The 24,818-nt window shown below is 36.3% G+C and overlaps 1 protein-coding gene across 1 annotated transcript in view; it reads left to right on the forward strand.

The window, feature by feature from the left end:
• Window positions 1-23,999, forward strand: part of FAM168B (family with sequence similarity 168 member B) — a 49,509-nt gene extending 25,510 nt beyond the window's left edge. Inside the window, exons 4-7 of the mRNA XM_027854713.1 lie at window positions 13,507-13,649; window positions 13,926-14,103; window positions 18,100-18,226; window positions 18,598-23,999. Of these exons, the coding sequence (XP_027710514.1) occupies window positions 13,507-13,649; window positions 13,926-14,103; window positions 18,100-18,212 (434 nt within the window). The 3' untranslated portion in view covers window positions 18,213-18,226; window positions 18,598-23,999. The remainder of the gene's footprint in view (window positions 1-13,506; window positions 13,650-13,925; window positions 14,104-18,099; window positions 18,227-18,597) is intronic.
• Window positions 24,000-24,818: the final 819 nt, after the last annotated feature.

Consider the following 24,818-nt stretch of genomic DNA (forward strand, 5'->3'; position numbering starts at 1 on the left):
CTTATCTGTAAAAATAACTTTATCAGAATAATCTGCACATTTTGAGTGTATCTTCATAAATTCATGAGCTCAAGCAGTTTTTCACAAATGATTTTTTAACAACAAATCACATCTTCGGTCATACAGTTGATGAAAGGTTATAAAAATACAAGTTGCCCCAAAAGTCTTAGTGAAATTTTGCTCTAATAGCTTTAAATTTTACTAGCACTTGTGAGACACTCTGTATAAGATCCAACTGTATTTGTTGTTGGTTATAAGAAAATATTTGCTTCAATAGAGAATAGACAGCTTCAAACTGTCTTCCAAGAAAATGTTTCCTCTTCATATTTTAATGGGTTATAACATGTACCACTGGAAGGCATACCTGTGTTGATGAAGAAGATAGATCCAGTGGAATACTACACTGAGTACAGAATTATGCTAGAATGCTGAGAAAAAGTAGCATATTTCAAGATATGCATGTACAGTATTTTAACAGCTTTTCTTAACCTCGTCTTTATATGTAATTTGGGTATTATGTATATGTTTCCAATATTCTTTCTTTTTCTTCATTATGCTTTCACTAAATATATAGCTTTGTAATATAGCACATGCAATAACAAAATTATAGTTCTAAATTTTTATATATAGCTTCTATTTTTTTTTTGGTGAGGTAGTTTGGGTCAAGTGACTTGCCCAGGGTCACAAAGCTAGGGTCATGTGTCTGAGGTCAGATTTGAACTCAGGTCTTCCTGACTCCAAGGCTGGAGCTCTATCCACTGTACCACCTACCTGCCCCATTTCTGTTTTTCACAATGGGATCTGTAAGTTACCTCTTTGATTAATTTTTTTCACATCATTTCTACAGTGTTTCACACTTAATAGCTTTCAGTTTATGTTTACAATGGTAGAGTAAGATTTATATATTTGTGGTTTAAAAAAAAGTATTGTGGCCTTATTCAGGAATGTTGTTAAAGATAAATTCATAGATGTAAAAAGAGTAATCATTTTTAAAAGTTTCAAGTTTTAGACTTTCAGTGGTAGCCCTGTCAGTTTTGCAGCTTTGAGGTTCAGTGGGTAAGAGCTCTAGACTTGGAATTAGCAAGACCTGAATTCAAATCTCACTTTAGATACATAGCTGTAATGACCCTGGGCTAGTCACTTAATCTCTCTTAGACTCAATTTCCTCATGCGTAAAATGGGGATGATAATGCCTCATACTTAACAGGGTTGTAAGGATCAAATAAGATAATCATTTCGGTGCAAACCTTAAAGCACAATATAAATGTTAGCTATCATCATCATCACTATTTTGTTGTATCCCATGTATTTGTCATGAATGGATGCTAGAAGCATCTCTAGTGGTGAAGAGGATAGATTGGAGAAGTGGTTCACAGAGCAAGTTCACTTACTTGGGAGTACTGCTCATAAGGATCAGGGAATGGTAATACTACAGAGTGAAGCCATGTGGTAGTACCAGTACTTCCTGGTACCACATCTGGAGCATTAGTTTGCTGTAGGAAGTTTTCTAATTTCCACAGATATGTTGGCAAATATTTGTTCTACTGTACCCCTTAAAAGCCTAGCCAGGATAGTCTTCTATTTGTATCTCATTGGCTTATGCCATCAGTACTTCAAATACAATTCTAATGCCACAAAGCGCAGTCTTGTGTTGTAAATTTGGTTGTCAAGGTTGGTAGTAGGTAATGTTTTGTTTTGTTTTTATTTTAAGTAGACCAACAAATAGTTCCTTTGTTCATTCAGGCATTGTTTATTATAATTAATGTGCTAAATGCTGTAAGAAAGTTTTCTCCCATCTCATTCTTACAACAATACTTACCAAGTATTTTTGAAAAAGAAGTGTCATAAAATAATTAAAAACTGGTGTTTGGATATATTTTAAAAGCATAATGTTGGCTGGGTCTTGTTGAAAGAGTAGATTCAATTTTTTAAGTGTTTTATAAATATCATAAAAAGCATTAGCAACTGGTGTTATGCTTCTGCTGTATACATTGCCTTATACTGCTCAAAAAAAATTCAATTGAGAGAAAACAAGTGCATTCCTATATGTGTGTGTGTATATACACACATATACACACATACTATATATAATACTATCATATACATGTAATATAACAATTTATACATAATGTACATATATGTTAAACAACTGGCAAAACACTTGAAAAACAATGTCAACAAGTTCATTAATATAACTGATGTTTGAAGATTCTCATTAGCAACCACTTGTACCTTATGATAATTTTGGGTAGCATAAAGAAGAAAGGAACTTATGAATAAGTACAGTATTGTAGAGTAAGTGTTCATTGTCTTTGATATAAACATTATGGTATCCCAGATTTTGTGTTTCTTTAATGGAAAACATTAAAAAATTAATAAGTGAGCTTTTCATGCAACATCTGAAATATTTCATTAGGTTTTTTTTATTTTAGTTTGCATTATAATTAGTCTAGGATTGAGTTAAATAGTATTGATAGCTGGTATTTATAGAACTTTAGCATTTCCAGAGTGCTTTATATGCACTATCTCATTAAATATTCTCAGAAAGCCCAGGAGTCAGGAGCTATTATCAACATTTTATTGATTAGCAAACTGAAACTCAAAAAGGGTCAGTGACTTACCCAGGATGACATAGGTGGTAAATGGCAGGGGCTAGTTTAAGATCCAGTTCTTCCTGATGGCAAATTTAGTACTTTGTCTATGTTATGCTATAGTGAATACTCAGTCAAAAAGCATTTTTCGTTTGTATATGCCAGGCATGGTGCTGAAGTGCTGGGGATACCAGGAAAGGTAAATAGGAAATTATCAAGATAATAAAATAAACTATGAGAATATAGACATATTAATACACTGTTGATGGAGCTCTGACTTGCCCCAACCATTCTGGTATTCATAGTGGAATTATACTATGAAAGCCACTAGTTTTCACATATTTTGTGATCCAGAAATACCAGTAATACTACGATCAGGATACTACTACTAGATAAACTACCAGGGATAGACTCCAAATTGGTGGAAGACAGAGGGAAAGGTCTAATATTTAGCAAAAGGTATTTAGATAAATTCTTTATGTAGTGTTTTTTAAAAATGGAAGGATAGTAGTTGTCCATCACTTGAAGAATAGCTGAACAAATTTTGTTACATAATGCTAATTATTGCACTCTAAGAAATGATGCATAGGGACAGCTAGGTGGCACAGTGGATAGAGGACCAGGCCTAGAGTCAGGAAGACCTTAGTTCAAATCAAGCCTCAGACTTAGCTGCCATTGATTCAGTTTCCTCATCTATAAAATGAGCTGGAGAAAGAAATGGCAAACCATTCCATTATCTTGATCAAGAAAACCCCAGATAGGGTTGCAAAGAGTCAGACTTGACTTAAACAACTGAACAACAACAAGAAATGATGCATATGAAGAATTCAGAATGATTTGTAAAGGACTTCTCTGAACTGATGCAGAGTGAAGTAAGCAGAACCCAGAGTTAAATTTACAAAAAAGACCACAATAAAGTAAATAAAAACATTGGAAGATTTTGAAGTTTGATGATGACCAATCATGAGTGATAGGAATTTATACTTACTTTTTCTTGGCAGAGAAGTGCTCTAAATCTATGATTCCTTCGTCTCTCATCCTATCTTTGTTAAGAAAAAAGATACATAGTCTAGCAAATGGATTTAAAAGTGTAGCAGTTTAAGAGAACTTATAAATTAAAAGAATATAAAGTTTCTGACATCCTAAATACGTGCTTAGTCTCAAAGCAAATTCATGTTCCTGTCTTAGTTAATGAAACTAGCGTTGTTGCCTTGGTAAATAATTGTGGGATATTGAGAATTATAGATTTGCTATTCCTAAAAACACAGGAGGATCCCTTGCATGTTTATAATTCACTTCTCATGAACATAAATGAGACTATATTTAAAGTGGAAATGATGCAGTTTAGAAGTTCAGGGGTGCTGGGATCCCAAAATCACAATACGCGGGTCCTGCCCGAAATAGTTCGACCCAAACCTTCTTTCAACCAAAGACAAGGTTTATTAGAACATCCATCATACTGGGCAGACTCTTAAGGAGTCTGAACATCAATAAACTATTGGCTAGATTCTAAGAATCTGAGCAGTGGCTAGATTATAAGAATCCCAGTATTTTAATGGAGACAAGGTGGACCTTATAAACAGAAAGACTGTGGGAGGGACCTAGGAGTGGCCAGTAAGCTAGGGTGAACAGAACTCCTGGGACCTGGACCTCTTGGCCAAGGGAGAATGGAGTCTAGCTAGGATTAAGGGTGGGAAATGCCTGGGGGCCATACATAGGGAGGTAAAACAAAGGAAGGCCAGGCTAGATTAACAGAATTGGGACATTGGGTGGAGCCACAATGAAAGGCCAGTTGATGTGATTATAGCCTCAGGCGAATGCCCAAGATTTGACCAAGTGGGAAGGTCCAGGGTTTTTCCTTTCTGGGGTTTGGAACCGAACCCCATCAGAAAGGAGAGAAATCTCAGTAAGATGTGGGAGTGAGAGCTATCCCAGAGTAAGATTTGTTCCTTACCACACCCAATAAACACAAAAAGTGCATCAGACTTCATCAATAACAGCAATGACATCAAGAAGAGACTTGAAGGAACCTACTACAAGGTAATTCTTAGACAAAAAAATAACCAACTAGTTTACTAACCTGGCTCCAGTCCTTCCCCTTCCCCCTCTCCACCATCCCTACTCCCAGTCTTCCTTTCACAAAAACTCTGGTCTACCAGGGTGTGATGCCATATCCTAAGGGTCATTTCAATATTAGGCATCTTTCTGGGGTCTTACATCGTTGGTCTTAATCAGGGAAATATTGAGCAGAAATATTGAAAGCAGATAGCAAAGTACAGATCTAGATAATCCCCAGAACAACAATAGAAAGAAGCTTTAAGTTTATTTTACCCAGATATATCCTATTTATACTTCAGAAATGGTTTATCAAAAAAACCATTTTTTTTTGTAAAGGACTTCTCTGAACTGATACAGAGTGAACCTAAGCAGAACCCAGAGTCAGATTTACAAAAAAGACCATAATAAAGTAAATAAAAACATTGGAAGACTTTGAAGTTTGATGAAGACAGCTAGTTGAAAGCCTTTCACATTAAAAATAGCACTTGATTACTCCTTATTTATAGGCAATCAAAGGAAAAATTGGAATATTCTGAAAAGCAAAGAATGGGTTATACCCCCCAAAACTATATCCTGCAAAGCTGATACTAATCCTCTAAGAAAATAATTACGCATTGTGGAAAAAAAGGAAGAATGAATGTTTGAATGAATCATTCATTCAGAGGCACCTAGGGATGAACAAAATATTCATTATAGAAACTGACCAAACACAAGAAACCTAAACACCTTTAGGTACCAATGAGTGATTATGAAATGAAATATATATCTTTGTATGGTTATGGCTAAACAAAGCCTTCATTGTGGGATGAGGAGCCATTTTGTTTGTTTTTAATTGTCTTAAAACTCAAGTAACCTTAAAGGCATTGAGAAAGGAAAGGGAGCACCGATGAGGCAAGGAGCAAAATTGTAAAAATCTGCAAAATCAGAAGGAGGAAGAACTAAATTAAATTTCAAGGCCAAAGAAATACCATTCCCTCATTAGTAAATCATTTGGTGATGGGATAATACAGAGGAATTCCTCTTTGGCCAGAAAAGTAGATTTGGGGTGAATGTCCAAGAGAAGACTGATCTGGACTCTCAAGGAAAAGTTAATGGGAATAGACCTCATTTTGCCAATATTTCCTTGCCTTGGGTATAGACAGAAAGTAATTGTTGGAAGAAAAAATCTAGGTTAGGGCTTTACTCTAATGAATTGGTGAAACTAAGGAAATTGAGGTAGAAAAAAAAAGTTTATTATAAGATATGAAGTATATGTGTTGTGTGGGCCAGGCTTGGAGCTAAAGCCAATCATTGCTTTTAGAGATGAATTTTCTTAACAAGAGAAGACAATCCTGATTGGTTCACATTTCAAAAAGTTGATGGGCTAGTATATCACAGCTAAGTTTACAATCCAGGTAGATGCAGATTTTTGAGCCAATTAAAGAGGGATGGGAAATCATGTGTTCACTCGATTAACCTGGCAGTAGTGGCTAAATTCTACACAATAATTCAATAATTCCCACATTTGGTGCCAATCATATTTATGGTGTAGCACCACAGTTGGATTTATATCACCCTTCTATCTTTAACTGCATCATCCTAATCGCTACTACTTGTAATTTGGGAATTGGCTTGGGAATCAGTTCTTGCACCAGAGGAGGCATTGTAGGCACAAACTGCACACAATCCTGAGGATAAAACAGATACACACACCAAAGGTGCATAGCTGGGTGTGAAATGTAAATAACAAAGCGTGATGGAGAGCATGTGAGGGATTAGTTCCTAGTTATCTGGGTCAAATAAAGCAGAGACCAAAGATTAGTGTCAGGCGCCTTACTTAAGTTGTTCAGGGATGCTTCCTTTCCTGAGCTGAGGTCAGTTACAGCAGGCATCACGTGGGAGTAATGTATTCTGGTCCTCCATTTGGCAGTCTTCGTGACAGTATGACTGGTCAGCAGAATCTAGAAACGACCGTTCCAGGAGGACTGGACTAGATATCTTCTTGAAATTGAGGATCCACATGTAGTCCTGTGTTCCAAATGAATGTAACATCTCTTCCAGAGGCAAAGTTTGTGTCAAGGCTGCCTCCTTTCAGACCTGTGAAAGAGAACTAGAAGGAGAGGCTGCATATTTTATTTGGCTTTTATCCCCTGTGGCCCGACTCTGGCTCTTAGGGTCTAGCCCCTGAATAGTATTTGGTGAATTTCAAAGTGTGACAATTTACAATTCTACCTCTTACCTTTGCTAAGCTTGGAACTACACTTGAGGAAGTACCTGAGGCCATTTTAACTGTGTTTTCCAAAGAGTTTTTTAAAACTACTACTTCTTCTCTCTCTCTCTCTCTCTCTCTCTCTCTCTCTCTCTCTCTCTCTCTCTCTCTCTCTCTCTCTCTCTTTTTTTTTTGGTGAGGCAATTGGGGTTAAGTGACTTGCCCAGAGTCACACAACTAAGTAAGTGTTATGTGTCTGAGTCTGGATTTGAACTCAGGTCCTCCTGACTCTAGGGCCAGTGCTTAAAACTTCTTTATTTAGCCATTCTGCTCCCCTGATGATTATGGGTAATAAAGGAGTATGTAAGTTCAGATTTATCCCAAAACACTTGAAAAGTTTAGTTAGTTCTGTGGTAAATCCTGGCACTTGGTCATAATCACTAGTACAGGGCAGGCCAAACCTTGGTATTATGTCCCTTATCAGACATCTTGCTGCTATGTTTCTTGTGGCCTGTGTCACTGGAAAAAACTATGCAGAGACTCAATTGATGTACATAACAAAACATATCTGTAGCCCATAGACTTTGTTAATTCATTAAAATCAATCTGCAGGTATTCAAATGGTAGAATTGCCTATTTTCTCCCCACTTTTGTCACAGTTTTCTTCCAGGAAGAATTGAACTGTTGACAAGAAAGGCAGCTAGAGACCGCATCATGGGTCTCTCCTTAAACACTGGGGGCAAACTTGTACTACTAGGCCCTCAGTTCCCATATGTTCTTGGGCATGATGTTGCTGGCACGAGAGATAAAGTAATCTTTCTGGTGCAATGGGGGGCCCACGTGGTACTTCTCACAGACCATTCTGGAGAATGACTTGGTGTCTGGTCACTCAGTTTTGGCACCAGTGACTAAGGAAGAATAATCAGTGGGTGGATTGGCAGAGAACATAAGTATTGTCTGGTGGTTCTCGAGGACCACAACTGGCAGCCCTTTTTGCTGTCTCATCTGCAAAATAGTTGTCATCTTGTAAAAAGCATTGTCCTCTGGTATGTTCTGGACAGCGAATTACACAGATAGCCTTGAGGAGCAAAACAACTTGAAGAACTTGGTCAGTAAGTGAGGCATGAGCTTACTATTTGCAGTGATGAAGCTGTGCTGTTTCCACCAGGCCCCAGAAGCATGATAGACCCTGGAAGCATGTTTGGAATCAGTGTAAATATTCACTCAGAAGCCCCCTCGGCCAGCTAACTGGCACACTCTGGTCAGTGCTCTTAACTTGGCCCCTTGTTCCCCCAGTCCACTGGACAGCTGCCCACCCAGTAGCTTTTGGGGATAAAACTGCTCCCCTAATCACTTGTGCTTCACTTTGACAAAAGGAGGAGCCATCCATGAACACTGAGACAGGAATCTGCCAAGGGAGTGTCCATGAGGTTGGGGCAGGGACTCTCTCTGGCTTCAGTTACTAGAGTAACTGATTTAAAACATTACAACACTGAATGGATAGATTAGACTCAGATAAGAGGCTTAATATGTAGTCACTTTGTTTCTTCTGTGAAGTTAGGATTCAGTCAAAGGGCTTCACTTGAGGACCTAGAGGGCAAACTGCAGCTTTAAAAAGGAGACTCAGTGGTCCTTTTTATAAAGGCAAGGTAGGAGGAAAACCGTGTCTTCCTCACAGGCTCCTTGTGAAGGGAGGCACACAGTAAATCATTCACATATCGGATTAAGGCAGATCCCTGAGGTGGGTGCACATCTTGTAGATCTTTGACAGGTGCCTGTGTGAACAGAGTGGAAGATTCACAATAACCCTGGGGCAGCCTAGTCCAACAGTGCTGGCCCTTCCAAGTAAAAGTGAAAAGATACTGTGTACTGGGATGTTGGGGGAAAAAAAAAACCACACACAAGTCAATAACAATATACTTTCATATTGTGATAATAGAAACAGGGATTCAGGACCACAGGGGATCTCAGGACAACAAAATCATTGATAACCATTGGACAAGCAGTACACAGGCAGGCTGTCGTTATCCTCTTTGTTTTTTCTCGCTGGCAGAACAGGGGTATTGCAAGGTCACTGGCAGAGTACTTTCACTCCCAGGAGGATGTAAAAAGTGAAGAGTTTGAATAGGTTCAACAGTCTCCAAGTTGATATACTGTTGAACACAAGGGGGTGTTCCCTTCTTAGTCTGTTTCTGCACTGAGTTGGCTGACTGCATGAACCTCAGGTTGGTGGAGTTCCAGCCCCGTAAACTGGCAGGGAAGTTTTGTGACAAGGGAGGCAATTCAGATACCAGGGGTCCCATAAGCCTTTTGGGTTCTTTAAAAATCATCCAATGAGCCAATCAATTCCTTTGTGTTCTGACCTAGGCCCTCCTGGATCACAGTGAATAATATCCTTAAGTTTACATAACAAGGCCATCCCACATAGTGAAACAGTGCAATTAGGCATAATCAAAAAAAGAATGAAAGCAGTCAGAAGTTCAGTGGAAACTTTAAAGGGGGGTGGGAGTGTCCTCAAAGGGCTCATCTCACTTTCTTCCCAGTCTACTATTGAAAGCTATGAGAAAGTTGTTCAGTATCCACTAAGCAAACAAAAGAAATGCCATTTACTGTTATCTCTATCAAAGGCTGCTTTTAACAATACTTCGTTCCCTTTCACATTATAAGAAACACCTTAAGTTCTGACCACCTCCTTCCTCACCTTTGCAAATATTCATCCCCATTATTCCCCACTGGATACTGACTGATGTTCCTGCAATTGTGAGTGGGGGAGGGGTGTCACTCAGCACATGGGTCCCCTTCAGGCAACTTGGAGGACAGGGCCCTCTTTTGGAGGCCTCACCTTGTTGAGTTTCCTGCAGTCCATCTTAAAATGCCCCTCATTGTCTACAATAAAAGCACTATTTGGCCTTTTCCTCTTTTTGGAGAGGGGAAGGAATAAAATATTCCCTTTTGGCCCCTTTTCCTCTCCCAGATAGCCTCTTTCAAGGCTGCCACCAGAATATTCACCTCTTCAGTCTTATTTTTCTTTTTTCTTATGGTCCTTCATTGACAATTCCCCTGACTTATTCACTAGTCTTTCCACTCCAACTGGGGCAGAATTTATAAAAGTAATCAGTCTGCTACTGATTGATTAGCATAAGCTGAAGCAATGGCTTTTGGATCACTCTCATTTTCTGGATCTAACTGAACAGATTTCTAGAGAGCAGCACACACACAGATATAAAAATCATCAGGGTATTCATCTGAATTTTGAGTAGTTTCATGGAACTTTTTCCAGTCTATTGGTTGTTGAGCAGATTGTTTTAGAGCTTCATAGAGGCTTGTTTTTGCATCTGTTTCCCAGTCCCCCGTATTATTAAAATTCTAATTTGGTGCTGTCCTGGACTATGCAGTCCTGTTATGTTTATTCTCTAACTTTATAGCACAGGATAGGACTTTTGCTTTCTAATCCTTTGTGAGAAAAACATCTAGTACCTCATCCATATCATTCCCAAGTAGGGTTATGGCTTTTGCAATGGTCTTAATTCTATTAATGGTGATGGCTGGGTCCCTTGGAAAGGATAGAGTGGCTTGTTGTCATAATGCAGCATCTCCTGGTTTAAAGGGGACATGTACTCCTCTGATTGTTTCCTGTAAAAATAAATCTTAAAGCTGCCATGGTACTTGCTATATCTGGATTATATGGAGGTGGCGTAGAATTCTGTACTGGTGCCTCTAATGGACATGGTAAATTGGGGCAATCTCAATTTGAAAGGGCTGCCCAACAGAATTAATAATCTATTTGTCTAGGCTCTAGTGTTTCTGGTCTAGCTTTCAACATTCACAGTTTACAATATTTGAAAGTCTGATGTCTGTCTGTCCAAATTCTTTCTACGTAGTTATCTAAGTACTGAATCCAATTTGAGCTAAGTTCTGCCACTCTAAAAAGGAGAATTTTCCTTTTAGCTAAGCCTTTAACAACTTGCCCAATAGGAAGTCATCAGGGTTTGCTCTGTACCAATCCCATTGTATTTGATACTGGTATCATTCTTTACTGGTGCTGCCAGTCAAAAATTAGTCACTTAGCCTCCCTGTTTTCCATGGAATTCAATACAAAAAGTAAAACCAAACAAAAAACATTTTTAAAAAGAAAGCGGTAGCCCAGTGTTTTTTGTAGATTCAAGAACTGGGAAGGTTTGAAATCATTTTGGTAGAAATTAGATTTAGACCAATATGTTGCACACATTCCACAATAAGCTTATTATATTTATATGAATATACACATATTGCCTGAAGAAAAAAAAAGAGAGAGAAGAACAGAGATACCTTTTAAAACTATTTTTAGGGGGAAAATCCTTAACCAAACAAGAGACAGAGGAGAACATAGATGACAAAGTTTTGATGACAGAATTTTAAACCTTTTTCATTAACAAAATCAATAAAAATAGAACAAAAAGAAAAACTCAGGTAGAAAAATACTTGCATCAAAACTCATTGATAAAAGTGAGGTATATAAAATATATAGGCAATTGATATATATATATATAATAATGTTTATAGCACTTAAGATTTACAAAGTGCTTTCTTTATACTAACTCATCTCATCCGATCCTCACAAGTCCTCTGAGGTAGGTGCTTCATCATCTTATTTTATAAATGAGGAAACTGAAAGAGGTTAAGAGTTGAAGAGACTTGCCCAAGGGTTGTATAGTGGCTGAAACAAGATTCAAACTCACATCTTCCTGACTCCTATCCCTGCTAAATCTAGCTGCCTCAAATGATCCAAGAAACATTCACTAATAGTAGGTAGGTTGTTAAAGGTGTTGATTGCCTGTTAACAAAGGATATAGACAGTTTTCAAAAGAACGATGAACTATAAATACATTTTGAAAACATCATCCAAGTCATTGATGGAGAAATATGAATAAAGATGAAGTGAGGTTTAGCTTTGCCCCCTGCATATTGGCAAGAAGGACATAAAAATGAGACCCTTCACTGTTGGAGTGACTGTGGAAGACAAACCTAATAATATACAGTTATTGGAGATATGAATTGGTCCAGCTTTTTGGGGTTATACAAGAAAAATGAAAAACTGTTTATGTTCTTTTAACCTTTTTCACCTGTTGGTCCCATTATTACATATATAAATTCCATAGAACTCAAAAATACAGGTCCATCATATTCCAGAATATTCATGGCTATACTTGGTGGCAATGAAGGACTGAAAACAAAGTGTGCCCATCATTTAGAAATAGCTTTAAAAAAACCCTGTTGTATGTAAATGTGATGGAAATTACTATATAGTAAGGAATTATGAATATGAGGAATTCAGAAAAATGGGACGATTTATGTGAACTGATATAGAGTAAAATAAGCAGACTCAAAAGAATAATATAAATAACTATAGCCTTGTAAGAAAAAAGATTACTAAAAGAAAGCAGATGTCTGAGTAACTGAAGAACTAATGGATTTAGAATACATATGGTAAAACTTACCTTCCTCATGACAGAGAGATGGGAGTCTGCTAGCACAGAATGATGTATACATTGTCTGACATGGTCAGTCACATATATTTTTGCCTAATTTTTATTTTCTACAAGGAAAGGAAAAAGCTTTGTCTGTATATTATGAGTATTTTGAAATCCAGGGAAACTATTAAAAAATGTATATGACCCTGTAGCTGTTTTTTCCAGAAGCAAATGTATACAAACCAATCCTTCCACTAGATTTCTTTATCAAAATGGAATGAATGCAAGGGAAGAATTTTTTTGTACATGGTTTTGTCATATTTAGTGTGGGTAATACTTTGGTTAAACACTAGCACAGGAGCTATTAACCTTTTTTATGTGTTATATACCTTCTTTGGCAATCTGGTGAAGCCTCTGTGGATCCTTTCTCAGAATAATGTTTTTAAATCTCTAAAATAATACATAGGATTACAAAGGAAATAAATTATATTGGAGTATACTTTTTAAAAGTTCATTGACCCCAGGTTAAGAATCTTGGCTGTGGAATACTTAGTCACTCTTGTCATTGTAACTGCTTTTTCATAAAAAGTTTTAGTTTCTTGCCCATATTTTCCTTGTTTCTGAAATATTTAAAATTCAAGCCTAACTTTCCATAAGTTAGCCTATAGACAGACACAAGACAATAACATCTTTTTGTTCTCCATTCTTCTCTTTTCCTCATCAAACTGATCTCACCCACTAGCTATATTTTAGAAGGGTGTGACCTTTTCTTAAACACATTTGAGAGAGAAATCAATTTAAAGAAAGTACACTCCTTTTGCTTTTAGCCATTGTAAGAATTTCAATAATTAGATGAGATTGTCAGCAAGGATTACTTTCATGTTCCTAGTGGTGTATTTTATGTAAGTCACTTATTGATTATTAGTACTCATGGACAAGAAATAACCTATAATGGATTAGTAAGAAACAAGAGGTTTGGCCACATACCTTATATTTTCAAGGACCCATTGTGGAGGGCAAATATGCTGTCCCACTAAAAATTTCCCTTTGTAACACTAATGGAAACAATCCTGATTGGGATGGGCCAGCCACTTATTAGGTAGGTATATGGTGGGGCAAGTTTCGTAATCTCTCTTATTTTCTCTTCTGTAAAAGGAGTATGTCCAATTTAAATGATTTTGGGTCTTCTTTTTGAGATAATCCTACATTTGTGTTTCAGGTTATACACCCGGTACACCATATAAAGTGTCCTGTTCACCCACCAGTGGGGCAGTGCCACCTTATTCATCATCACCCAACCCTTATCAGACTGCAGTGTACCCAGTTCGAAGTGCCTATCCACAGCAGAATCCATATGCACAGGTAAAGCTTATGCACCAGCCATTTGGTATGGCTTCAGTAAACCCAAATGTTATGTTAACAAACATTGCTTTTCAGATCCCAATTTTTAAAAATCTGCTGGTTGGGAAATTGTTGATGAAAGATGTTGGCTGAAGTTGAGAAAATTTGAGAAAAATGAATGTGAACCTTTTATTGTAGCCAAAGAGATACAGATAAGTGTGTGTGTGTGTGTGTGTGTATGTAAACATAAAAGAAATTTTGTGAGAAACTGAACTGCAGTTATCTTTTCTCCAACAGCAAGGCACTTACTACACCCAACCTTTGTATGCAGCACCACCTCACGTAATTCATCACACCACAGTTGTGCAACCAAATGGCATGCCAGCAACTATGTATCCTGCTCCCATTCCTCCCCCAAGAGGAAATGGCGTGACTATGGGAATGGTTGCTGGAACCACTATGGCAATGTCAGCAGGTAAATCTTTTTAACTAGTTTGTTGTTCTTAGAGCATATCATATCACAAGATGTTATAGAGCAATAGTAAGATAGAGTGGCAGGCCTGGAGTCAGGAAGACTCACCTTCCCCAATTCAAATCTGGCCTCAGATGGGCAAATCACTTAACCCTGTTTGTCTCAGTTTCCTTATCTGAAAAATGAGCTGGACAAGGAAATGGTAAACCACTTCAGTATCTTTGCCAAGAAAATCCCAAATGCAGTCATGAAGAGTCAGGCATGACTAAAAAATGACAGAACAACAATAATAAAAGTAAGATTTCCGTGATCTAAACTCCAGTTCATATAGGGCTTTGTTTTGTTTTTGTTAATAGATTCATGTCCTTTCCCATGAAAATACCTTGTGGGTCTTTTCCCCCTCAAATAACAATAAATTGGCCAGCATCTCCTACTATTTAACATTGACTAGATTTTGATTCCAGAGCAGTTTTCTTGAATGGCTTCTTTTTTGTTGTTGTTTTTAATTGAAAGAAAAATATAGGTGGTAGGTGGTAGGAAGCAGAGAACTCTAGGACCAAAAAACTCCGAATCAAAGGATTTCCTCTGGTAGTTTGATGACTAGCATTATTTAACTTAGGTTGTTTATGTGTTGTTGGAATGATATTTTGTTAGACTGAAATAATATTGATGAATTTCGTGGCTCTACCAGTATTGGTTGTATGACCTTGGGTTGTGTGACATTTCTGAGCTTCAGTTTCTTCCCCTGTAAGCTTTCTTCCAACTATAAGCCAGACAATGATGATGGTAGCTGGCATTTAATATTTTATATGTATTTAATCTTTATAATAATCCTGTGAAATAGGTTGTACTGATTTTATATTCATTTTACAGATCAAGAAACTGAATCCTAAAAAGACCATGACCACAGATTTAGAACTAGAAGGCATCTAAGAGGGCTCTGGTTTAAACTTTCATTTTAAAGATGAGAAAATTTAGGCCAGGATAGTTTAGCTGACTTGTTTAAGGTCTCTCAGGGTAGTAAGTAGTATGAGCTGGGATTTGAACATGTTATGCAAAGCCAAGCAAGTAGAGAGATTTGCGAAAGCTAATAATTGAGTGACAGCTTTGGCTTTTTTTTCCCCCAGAAAATTTATGAGTTAACTATTGTGCTTGTAGCATTAAGATTGTATGATGATTTTTTTTCTTTCTGAATGAAATTTCTATTAAATTTAGGGAAGAGGTTGATAATTCTAAAAAAGCCTTTCTTCTTTCTTTCTTTCTTTCTTTTTTTTTTTTTTTAGTAGGCAGTTGGGGTTAAGTGACTTGCCCAGGGTCACATAGCTAGAAAATGTCAAGTGTCTGAGGCCGATTTGAACTCAGGTCCTCCTGATTCCGAGGCTGGAGCTCTATCTACTGCGCCACCTAGCAGTCCCAAAAATCTTTTCTCTTAAAAATTGGTGGTGTTTAAAAAAATTACAGTCTGAATTAGAGAAGTAATATGATGTATGGTTTGTGATAATATGTAGTACTCTAGTATCTCTTCTGCAAATATTTTTTGAATTATATATCTTATATAATATAACACCATAACACCACAGTAATAATAAAATATTATTATTAATAATCAACACATAATATATAATAACAATATAACATCATTATAATATATAAATGATATATAATATATATAATATTTTTAAATTGTATATGATAATCATGCTTTTTAGACCATTATATCTTTGCTTCTCTGTGTATTATGTGAAATCCTTTTAAAAGGACCAGGCACATTTTCATCCTGTCTCCATTTTCTCTTTGCCTCCTGGGGGAAAATGTACTACCTCAGTTACATAGCCTGGGGGCAGCTAGGTGGTGTAGTGGATAGAGTACCGTCTCTGGAGTTTGGAGGACCTGAGTTCAAATTTGGCCTCAGACACAAGGGGCAAGTCACTTAACCCCAGTTGCCTCACTAAAAAAAAACCCAATTACATAGTCTGGTCCTTCAAAGAATTCTTAAATTCCACTCCTTCTAGTTTCAGTCCTTATTAAGTTTTAAAGAGAAAAGCTCTTATTCCTAGTAACTATGCTCAAGCAATGTAGATAGAATCAGGTTCAGTAAGGAACACCCAGGTTTGCTTGTCTTAACTTGCTATATTGCTAGGCCACTTTAACATTCTAAGGTGATCTTTCTTATCCTCTTCCAATACATCAAAGACAATAAATTTATACACAATTTATATACATGTGTTATTTTCACAAGAAGCAAGTCCACAGGCACATGCCCTGCATATCTATACAATATCAAAATCTTTTTTAGAGATTTTTTTATTTCAATAGCATTTTCTCCTGTCAGATGTTTTAAGTAGACAACTTTTTTTGTCCCACTCCGCTGGCCTTCCCAGATGACAAAATAAAATAAAATACAAATTCCAAATGACAAAATCTGGATTGTATATATCTAATTGTTTTTCCTCTGGTGTTACTATTATGTGTAAACTATTTGCTCTGCTGATGAGGAATCTAAAATAAAACTTATACAAAGTAGCCCAGAAGAGAAAAATATAAGGACAAGTAAATGGTCACTGTTCTTATTTTCCACATACTATTTAATAATGTAATTATATATACACATAATAATGTTCCTATTTTCCATGACTAAAACTCTGAGTTGCTGGAAAAGAAAGATATCTTTAAAGAACTAAATGTAATCATGGGTGGACAGAAAACTCAAGTTTCACAAAAATCTGCAGTGTAGACTGTCCTCTGAGTCAGAACTGTCAAACAATTTTGATTTAAATAGTCTCTTTCCATGTATTGAATCAGTTTGTATTTACAAAATAAACAATAAAATGAGCATGGAGAAGACTTTAACAATATAGTTCATGATCATAGTAATCATAGTTCATGATCATAATAATTAAAGAATTTGAAATAATGAGATATCTAAAAATAATAAAAGTCTAAGCCCCATTAAGATTTAGTGCTTGAAGAAATTAACCACAAGGTAATAGTCAGTGGCATTCTAGATCAACTTCACTTTATAAAACTCCTGTAATTAAGTTGGCTAGGAATCCTAATTAAGAAGGCATAGGATTAAATAACAACTTTTAAATATGAAATATACATCTCATGTCCCCTTTCAACGCAAACCTATTTATGGAGAGAAATAAATATGGAGAAAAATTATATAACATTGTTCTTCACAAATTGTAAATGTAAAAAATTAAGAAGGAGTCAATCATGACTATCACCTTAGAATGTTAAAATGGCCTAGCAATATAGCAAGTAAGACACGCAAACCTGGGTCTTCCTTACTGAATCTGATTCAGTCTAAATTGCTTGAGCATGCTTATTGGGAATAAGAACTTTTTTTCCCCTTTAAAACTTAAAAAGGATTGACACTAGAAGGACTAGAATTTAAGAATTCTTTGTAAGACTAGACTATGTGAATTGATGTAGTACATCATTTTCCTATAAGTCAAAGAAAATAGAGATGACAGGAAAATCTTTCATCAGTTTAAAAGGATTTCCACATGATATACAGAAAAGCAAAGATATAATAGTCTAAAAAGCATGATTATTATATATATATTATCATGAGCCATCATGCTGTAAATGTAAATAAATTGAACTTGAATTTCTGTTATCTATATAATAAACTTTCCATTTTTATTAATATACACACTCAAAAATACACACATATACATATACACACATGTTATATGTGTATATACACACATATTTATACATATTTATGCTAGTCTGGATACAGGTTTTGTGTAAATTCAGACTTGTTTAGAGTTCAATAAACATTCTGACAAACTCAGAATATCTTGGGGAGATTATTCCCACTCCTGTAGCCATTCTTACTTCTCCTTCCCTTTACCAAACAAACATGGATGTACCATGCCATGAACTATTACAAGTTATGACAAGTTGTACTATGAATGATGCTTAGTTAGTTTGCAAAGCATTTCCATTATCACTTGCAAGGAAAATAAACATGCTCTTTTCTCTTAGGTACTTTGTTGACTACTCATTCCCCTACTCCAGTAGCCCCTCATCCGGTTACTATGCCCACATATCGGGCTCCAGGAACACCAACCTATAGCTACGTGCCCCCGCAGTGGTGATCATCCTGGCAAATGTAAGTTACCAGTTAAATAGGTACAATGAAAGTATATTATGTTTACTTTTGGAATAGTGTGAAAAATGATACTGTATTTACTTATGTAGAGTTCTGTATTGTTATAAATACAGCGTAACTTTTTTAGTTTGTTCTAAGTGTTTGTATAACTCTTTAACTGCTATTATTATGAATGAACTTAATAAAGTAACCTTCCTTCTGGTGAATTTGGAAGGGCTGTGCATGTGTCTGTGTGTGTATCTGTGTAAAAGTTGTGACTTGTAAGAATGTCAAATGTCTTAAAGTGCATGTTAGAATTTAGCAGTTGAAGACTGCTTGACTGTCTCTGGTTATCTACGGTGACTCGTTCTTATATCTTCATTTAACCATAGGTTTGAAGATGGGAGATATGCAATCAAGTAATTGAGGTTTAACAGTTGGTGCTGAAGCCCCTCATGCCTCCAACCAGGACTTTCTTTCTTCTGAATGCTTTCAACACTTTGCTAAACACTACTAAATTCAGATCACTGAAGATTTCCAGTGCTGCATATCTTACATCTTGGAACTCCAGTAGTTAGTCTTAAAGCAAATCCTGTTTTGTGGACTGTCTTGCAATTTTTTAGCTAACTATAATGATCAAAAGGGAGTATAAATTTATTCTGATCCATATCTAGTTGAATGCATGTTTAAAACACACACACACACACACACACACACACACACACACACACAAAACACACAACACACACAAACAAGCTTGCTCAATCTACCTGCAGTGACTGATGCAAAACCATCATATGCAAAATCCAAAGGAACTGAAAAGTATTTTACAACTTGTTATCAATGCACTGTTGTAACATATGCAAAGTCTTAAAAAGGTAGAGTCGTGAAAGTGAATTTCTTTATAGAACATCATACTACCCATTAGTAAGTGCTTCAATTTCTGGGGGGTTGATAAGTTGACAGTTAAGGACATGGATTTTTTTTTTATTTTAGGTAATTATATTTCTTTTCCAATTGAATTCAGTTAATACAAGTAGAAGTGACTGGAGGAAAGATCTGGCAGGGTCAAAATTCCTGCACAAAATCAGTTTTCCAAGCATCCCCTTTCAGTTGTATTATATGGAGTCAGTGTTACATAGACATTCTTAAAGATTAGAATGAAATGCTTGATTGTGTGGCCAGTCAGAAGGGATAATGTGTGAACAAAGCAGCTTTTTTTGGCTGCCTAAATTTTGAATGCAAATCTTTATTACAAAATTCTGGAGGAGTAATGTTTTCTAACTGTTATTGAAAACTCACGTGTAGTACATAGTCATCATATTTCCATATGATGGAAGATAGGTTTAAAAGTGAGACTGCCACACTGTTGGGAGGTATCAGATTCCAGTTTGTTTCATTTGTATCCTAAAGAATGTTCTATTCAGCTGAAAAATGTATGTACAGTTTGACCTAACTTACTTTAAAAAATAGAACAAAACATGTAGGGCACTGCTAGGTTTTTTCACAAACAGGCAAGAATTCAAAGTTTGTGTGCTTAGGAATTAAAGGGGAACAAAAAACAAGTTTGGGTTTTTTGTTTGTTTTTGTTTTGTTTTATTTTTTTAATGTCCTTAATCTGAAGTTTATTATAGTGGATTATGCATACATTTGTAGCAGGGCTGTCAGAATGTATGAACATTCAAAAACTGGGGAGTTTTTCTTTCAATTTGCCAATTGATTTCTGACCATAGTATGGGCTGCTTGTGAGTCACAGTATTTTTTGATGCAAACTCAAATTTTATTTTACCTCAGATGTCATTTGGGAAGCATGACCGTGAGTCCAGCTGCAGATTAGGGTTTTCTTGTTGAGTCTCTTCCACTGTCCTTTCCTTCTTTCTTACAGCAGTAATAATTCAACTCAAAGTAAATGCTGTTAGGGATGAAGGACTAGCATTAGAATCAATTTGCATGCCAGAACTATTGCTGAAAGGAATTTAACTTAGAAATCTGAATATTGTGCAAAAGAAGTCACAAGGGTTGTCTTTTTTTTCCCCACAGCTTGACTGACTTGCTATGTATGAATCTGATAAGTTTTAGAGCTTTTAAATACTTCTGACTGCAGCTAATGGTTACAAAATTTTGTTCCCTTCCCTTTTAAGGGTTTACAGGGAGATCTGTCAGGCTGTAGCGTTTGCAGTTTTGTTACACCCCACAAGTGAATTTGGGTAACACCTGTTTTTTGGCAGGTGGGGTGGGATATCCTGCTCCTTTTGTGGATTTGGCAGCTCCTTCAAGCTAGTACCCTTTGCCTCCACTTCAGCATTCTTCTCTGAGGGAGAAGTATATGCTCCTGAACAACCATTGAGATGAGAGCCTTTAGTAACTTTATTTTTTACAGTAAGCACTCTTCATTTTTTTTTAACTTCAACAATTTAGTTTATAAAGTTTAGGAATATTTTTGCATGGATCACTGTAAACAGAAGACCCTTTATTCCTAATGCCTCTTGACATACTTATAGTATTTACTTATAAATACTTTAAAATGTTTCTTGAGCACTTAATGCAACTTAGAGACTACCGTATATGTTTATGGAGCAGAACTTTACCCCTAGAGAAAACAATTTGAATCTGTAGTGTTTGTTCCAATCTGTTTTTCATAATTCCGTTTGTGTAGTGAACAGGTTTGCAGATAATGACTGGTAGAATGCTCTACTCCAAGGACTAAAGTGAATGAACTGATAGAACAATTTTTTTAGTTTATCAATATCTAGTTTAGAAGAAGAGATTCACCATCTTAAAGTATGTTCTCAATTTTAGAAAAGTAACCATGAGGTGTGGAATCATTCAGATTTAAGAAACTACAAAATGGCTTTAAAGCCTTGCTGTGTAATTGTTCCACAGGAATGATGAGCATGAAGCATTGGAACCATATGAGGAAGGATTTTCATAAATGCTATCATAGATAGCATTTTTGAAAGATAGAGATTCTTTTCTGTATTTTACATTTTTTATTAACATCAGGTTCTTAAATGTAATTTTTTTCACCCAGTGATAGTTTTTCTTCTGTACCTCCTCCTTCTCCTTATCCTCTTTTTAAAAATTTAAGTAGTCTTGTTCATTGAATACTTTTACTAATTTGCATTATGGGATTCATCCACAAAGAGAAATTTTCATTTTTTGCAGCTATCAGGATACCATCTATTATAAGTGATTAATGAAAGAGAGAGAGATCACTTCTGTTAACTAAGGACATGTGTCTGGTCACATGAATAATTAGAATAGTAACAAAACATGGTGGTAGGGGATAAATAAATCTTATCTTAATGACATTTTGTTAAATTAAAAAAAAATAAAGAGATAACTAGGTCAGAATTATACACTATAGAGTTGTATTTTTAGGAGACAAATTATAGCAATAAAGAACCTCCTGAAACCTTCTCTTCTTTTTATATGACATTCCTGATTCAGGACTCCTACAAATGCAAGCGTTTAGCTGTACTGGGACTTCTTAGGAAATGGAAGCAGGACAGCAGCAATGGGGAAATGTGCTGGTTCCTATCAACATTTGGCAGCTTTTATAGGAGTGAGATTTCTTGTGACATAACTTTTAACCTAAGACCCGAGAGAGCTAGTGTATCAGATCTGTAGATTCTACTGTTTTTATTGCAATAAAAATCTTGTTTAGGATCTGTGGTAGGTGTTCAGTTTATTAAACCTAGTGACATATGTAGGCTATTCTTTGGGAAACAAGGCGAATTATTGTTCTTAGAAATTCATCAGTCATTGATTGGCGTATTTCATTACTAACCAAGCAGTTTAGAAAATTTAAAAATCAGTCTTTTTATAAACTTGGAAAATATGTTAGTAAAGTTATTAGTTTTACAAAATTGTTATTCATTGGAACTTTTTCCTTGTATGCTATGCAAATGAAATATTGATTCAGTGGTAAAGAACCAGCAATCCTTTGGGCTATGCTATTAGAAAATTTCCTTTCTTACCTACCTGTCATTTTTACCTGGTGCCACCCTTTCAACCCGGTTTATCATGCCCAGGCTTTCTGGTGTCATCTGGCCTAGACCTAATGATACTTGAATTGATATGCTATGTATCTGTTCATACTTTACTAGTAGTGAGAGGAAATACATTCTTGCCTAAAACTAGCAGTAATTTATCTAGTAGCTTTGCTCCTATGTATATCCTGTGCTCCTGTTATTTATTTTAGCATATCAATGGGTGGGAAAAGGCATGGAACACATCAGAAATTTAAAACCTGTGTGAGAAATCAAATCCAATTCTGTCTGCCTGCCTTTTAAAGAAATGAGCATTACAAAAAACAGTATTCTGGAAAATTTGGCTCGCTTTCCTTGCCCTTAGATTTGTTAATTTGTTGCAGGAAGACATATGTGTTCTATGCTGTTTTGACTGGAGAACATCATCATCATCATCTTGAATTCTTCCTCTTTGGCTTGACTGAGTAAAGAATGTTAGTCTGAGGCTTTTAGAGAAAGACCTCGAAATAACTGTGCTTCATTTAGCAGAGGGACAGCAGTAAGACCCTAGTCAATTGTGATTTAATATGGCTGTAGTAAATTAGGAGTTAGATTGGGACAAATTACTTGTTCTAATTTTTCTCTTGCTTCCTTCAAAGGAGGAGGGTAGTTCTCCTTGCAAAGTGAACTTAGTTTAGGTGAGGGGAGGAAAAAGTTCTGTCCAAGGCTTTCATTTTACTACGCTCTCTTCAGGCATCTCTCAGAATTATTTTTAAGTGGCATTTGTACTTTATTGGACCTACATTTTCTAGGGAAAGTAGTTGATACATTTTAGATAACACACCAAAATCGAGTAAGTGGTTATTTAGAAAATATTTAGAAGAAAAATGCTAAATTGGCCTTGAATTTTTTTTTTTAAATCCCTGAAGGAAGGGAAAGCCCCAAGTGACATCCTGTATCATTCATGCAGTCCCAGCTTGGTTCAGAGATCTTTTCCAGATTAATTGGGACTTTTCTATCAAGTTTATGCACCATTTGATGATAAGACAAGGCAGGGGGACAGTACTGATAAAGGAAACCATTGTTGGTGTACATGGTAGAGGAGGAGGAAACGTGATTAGCTTCAAGAGAAAATGCAAACTGTCAGATGCAAGATTTGTGAACACTGACCACTACCAGAAGCCTAATGCCCATTGGTCATAATCACATAATGATCAGCCTTTCCCAGCTTCCTGGAACTGAAGAGTAAATTCTGACTGCCAGGTTGGTAGGGTCTGGTTTGGGTCCCAGCAGCAGGCTGTGTTCAAGGGTTTATTTTAGCTGGTTCCTGTACAGACTTATTTTTAAATAGAATGGGTTTGTTAGTGTTCTTTTTATTGTAGCACTCTTACTGGCTGCCCTGTGTCCAAAACAAGTGATTGCATGCAACAGAAGTACAAATGAAAAGGACCCAATAATAGTTCTCCATATTTTGTTACTGAGTAGACACAGGTTTCTTTTTTATGATTTTTTAAAAAAAAAATACTGTTTTTCAGACAGTTATGTTGGTACTTTTTTTTTTTAAGTTAGGTCAGTGTTGTCTTCCAAAATGTTAAAAAAACATCACTCACTTCTGCATTGAACTTATGGTGTCAACACAAAGGTGTGGAAAATCCATCCTGAGCCAGTTCAATTATGTGTAAATTCATACTTTTTTATTTTTTATGCAATCCGATGAGTAGATGAGCTCAGATTTAAAATTCTTAAAAAAGCACGTTTATTGTAACAAAAATTGTTATGTATTAATACTTCAGTTTTCAATAAAGATTGACTTGTGTTGCTTATTCTGGTTTTTCTGGTTTTTCCAAACTCATCTGAGAATTGCAGAAGAACTGGGAAATGCTAGCTTCTATTCTAAAATTAATAACAGATGTGGAATTAGCAAATTGTTTCAGATGTCACAAATCAACTTATTAATTTTTCACTAAGATAACCAGAATATTCCCTCCCCTTCTCCCCCTCCCCAACTTGGTCTCTGAGGTAAGGGTTAAGTTTTGTGAAAATAAGCTGTGACCCCCAGGAACACTGGTAACTCCAGGGATTTTCCCTCACCCCCCCAACATGTTTCCCTTTGAGAGAAGGTGGTAATTTCTATGACTTCTTGGCATCACCTTTCTGTAAGTTTTCCATGTTTACACAATGACCTGAAATCACATGTTATATATGGTGTTAGGGGAGAGAACACTGCCACTATAAGTCAGGATAAAGAAAGAAACAAGTATATGTTAAGTGCCTACTGTGTGCTAAGCCCTGCCCTAATCACTATATAAATATCTCATTTGATCATCACAACCCAGGGAGATGGGGGCTGCTATTATCCCCATCATACACTTAAGGAAACATGGTCCTTGTCCTCCATGAGCTCACAGTCCAGTGGGAGCTCAGTTCAGTAGGTGGAGTTCCAGTGTCTTCCATCTCCAAAATAAGGCAGAGTTTGAATCCATCTTGATATAGCATACTGTATTTCTTTTATTGTCTGTCTACCTCAAACACATTCTGTTAAACCAGTCAATAATTTCGATCCCTTTTGATTGTATGCTTGGTTATCTTCAGATGGAGTGTATAGCTTTTCCTAACCTTAGCACTGACAAGTGGGAAACATC

The sequence above is a fragment of the Vombatus ursinus genome, unplaced genomic scaffold, assembly GCF_900497805.2.
Source record: "Vombatus ursinus unplaced genomic scaffold, bare-nosed wombat genome assembly UNPS02010548.1, whole genome shotgun sequence".
In the NCBI taxonomy this organism is placed as follows: domain Eukaryota; kingdom Metazoa; phylum Chordata; class Mammalia; order Diprotodontia; family Vombatidae; genus Vombatus; species Vombatus ursinus.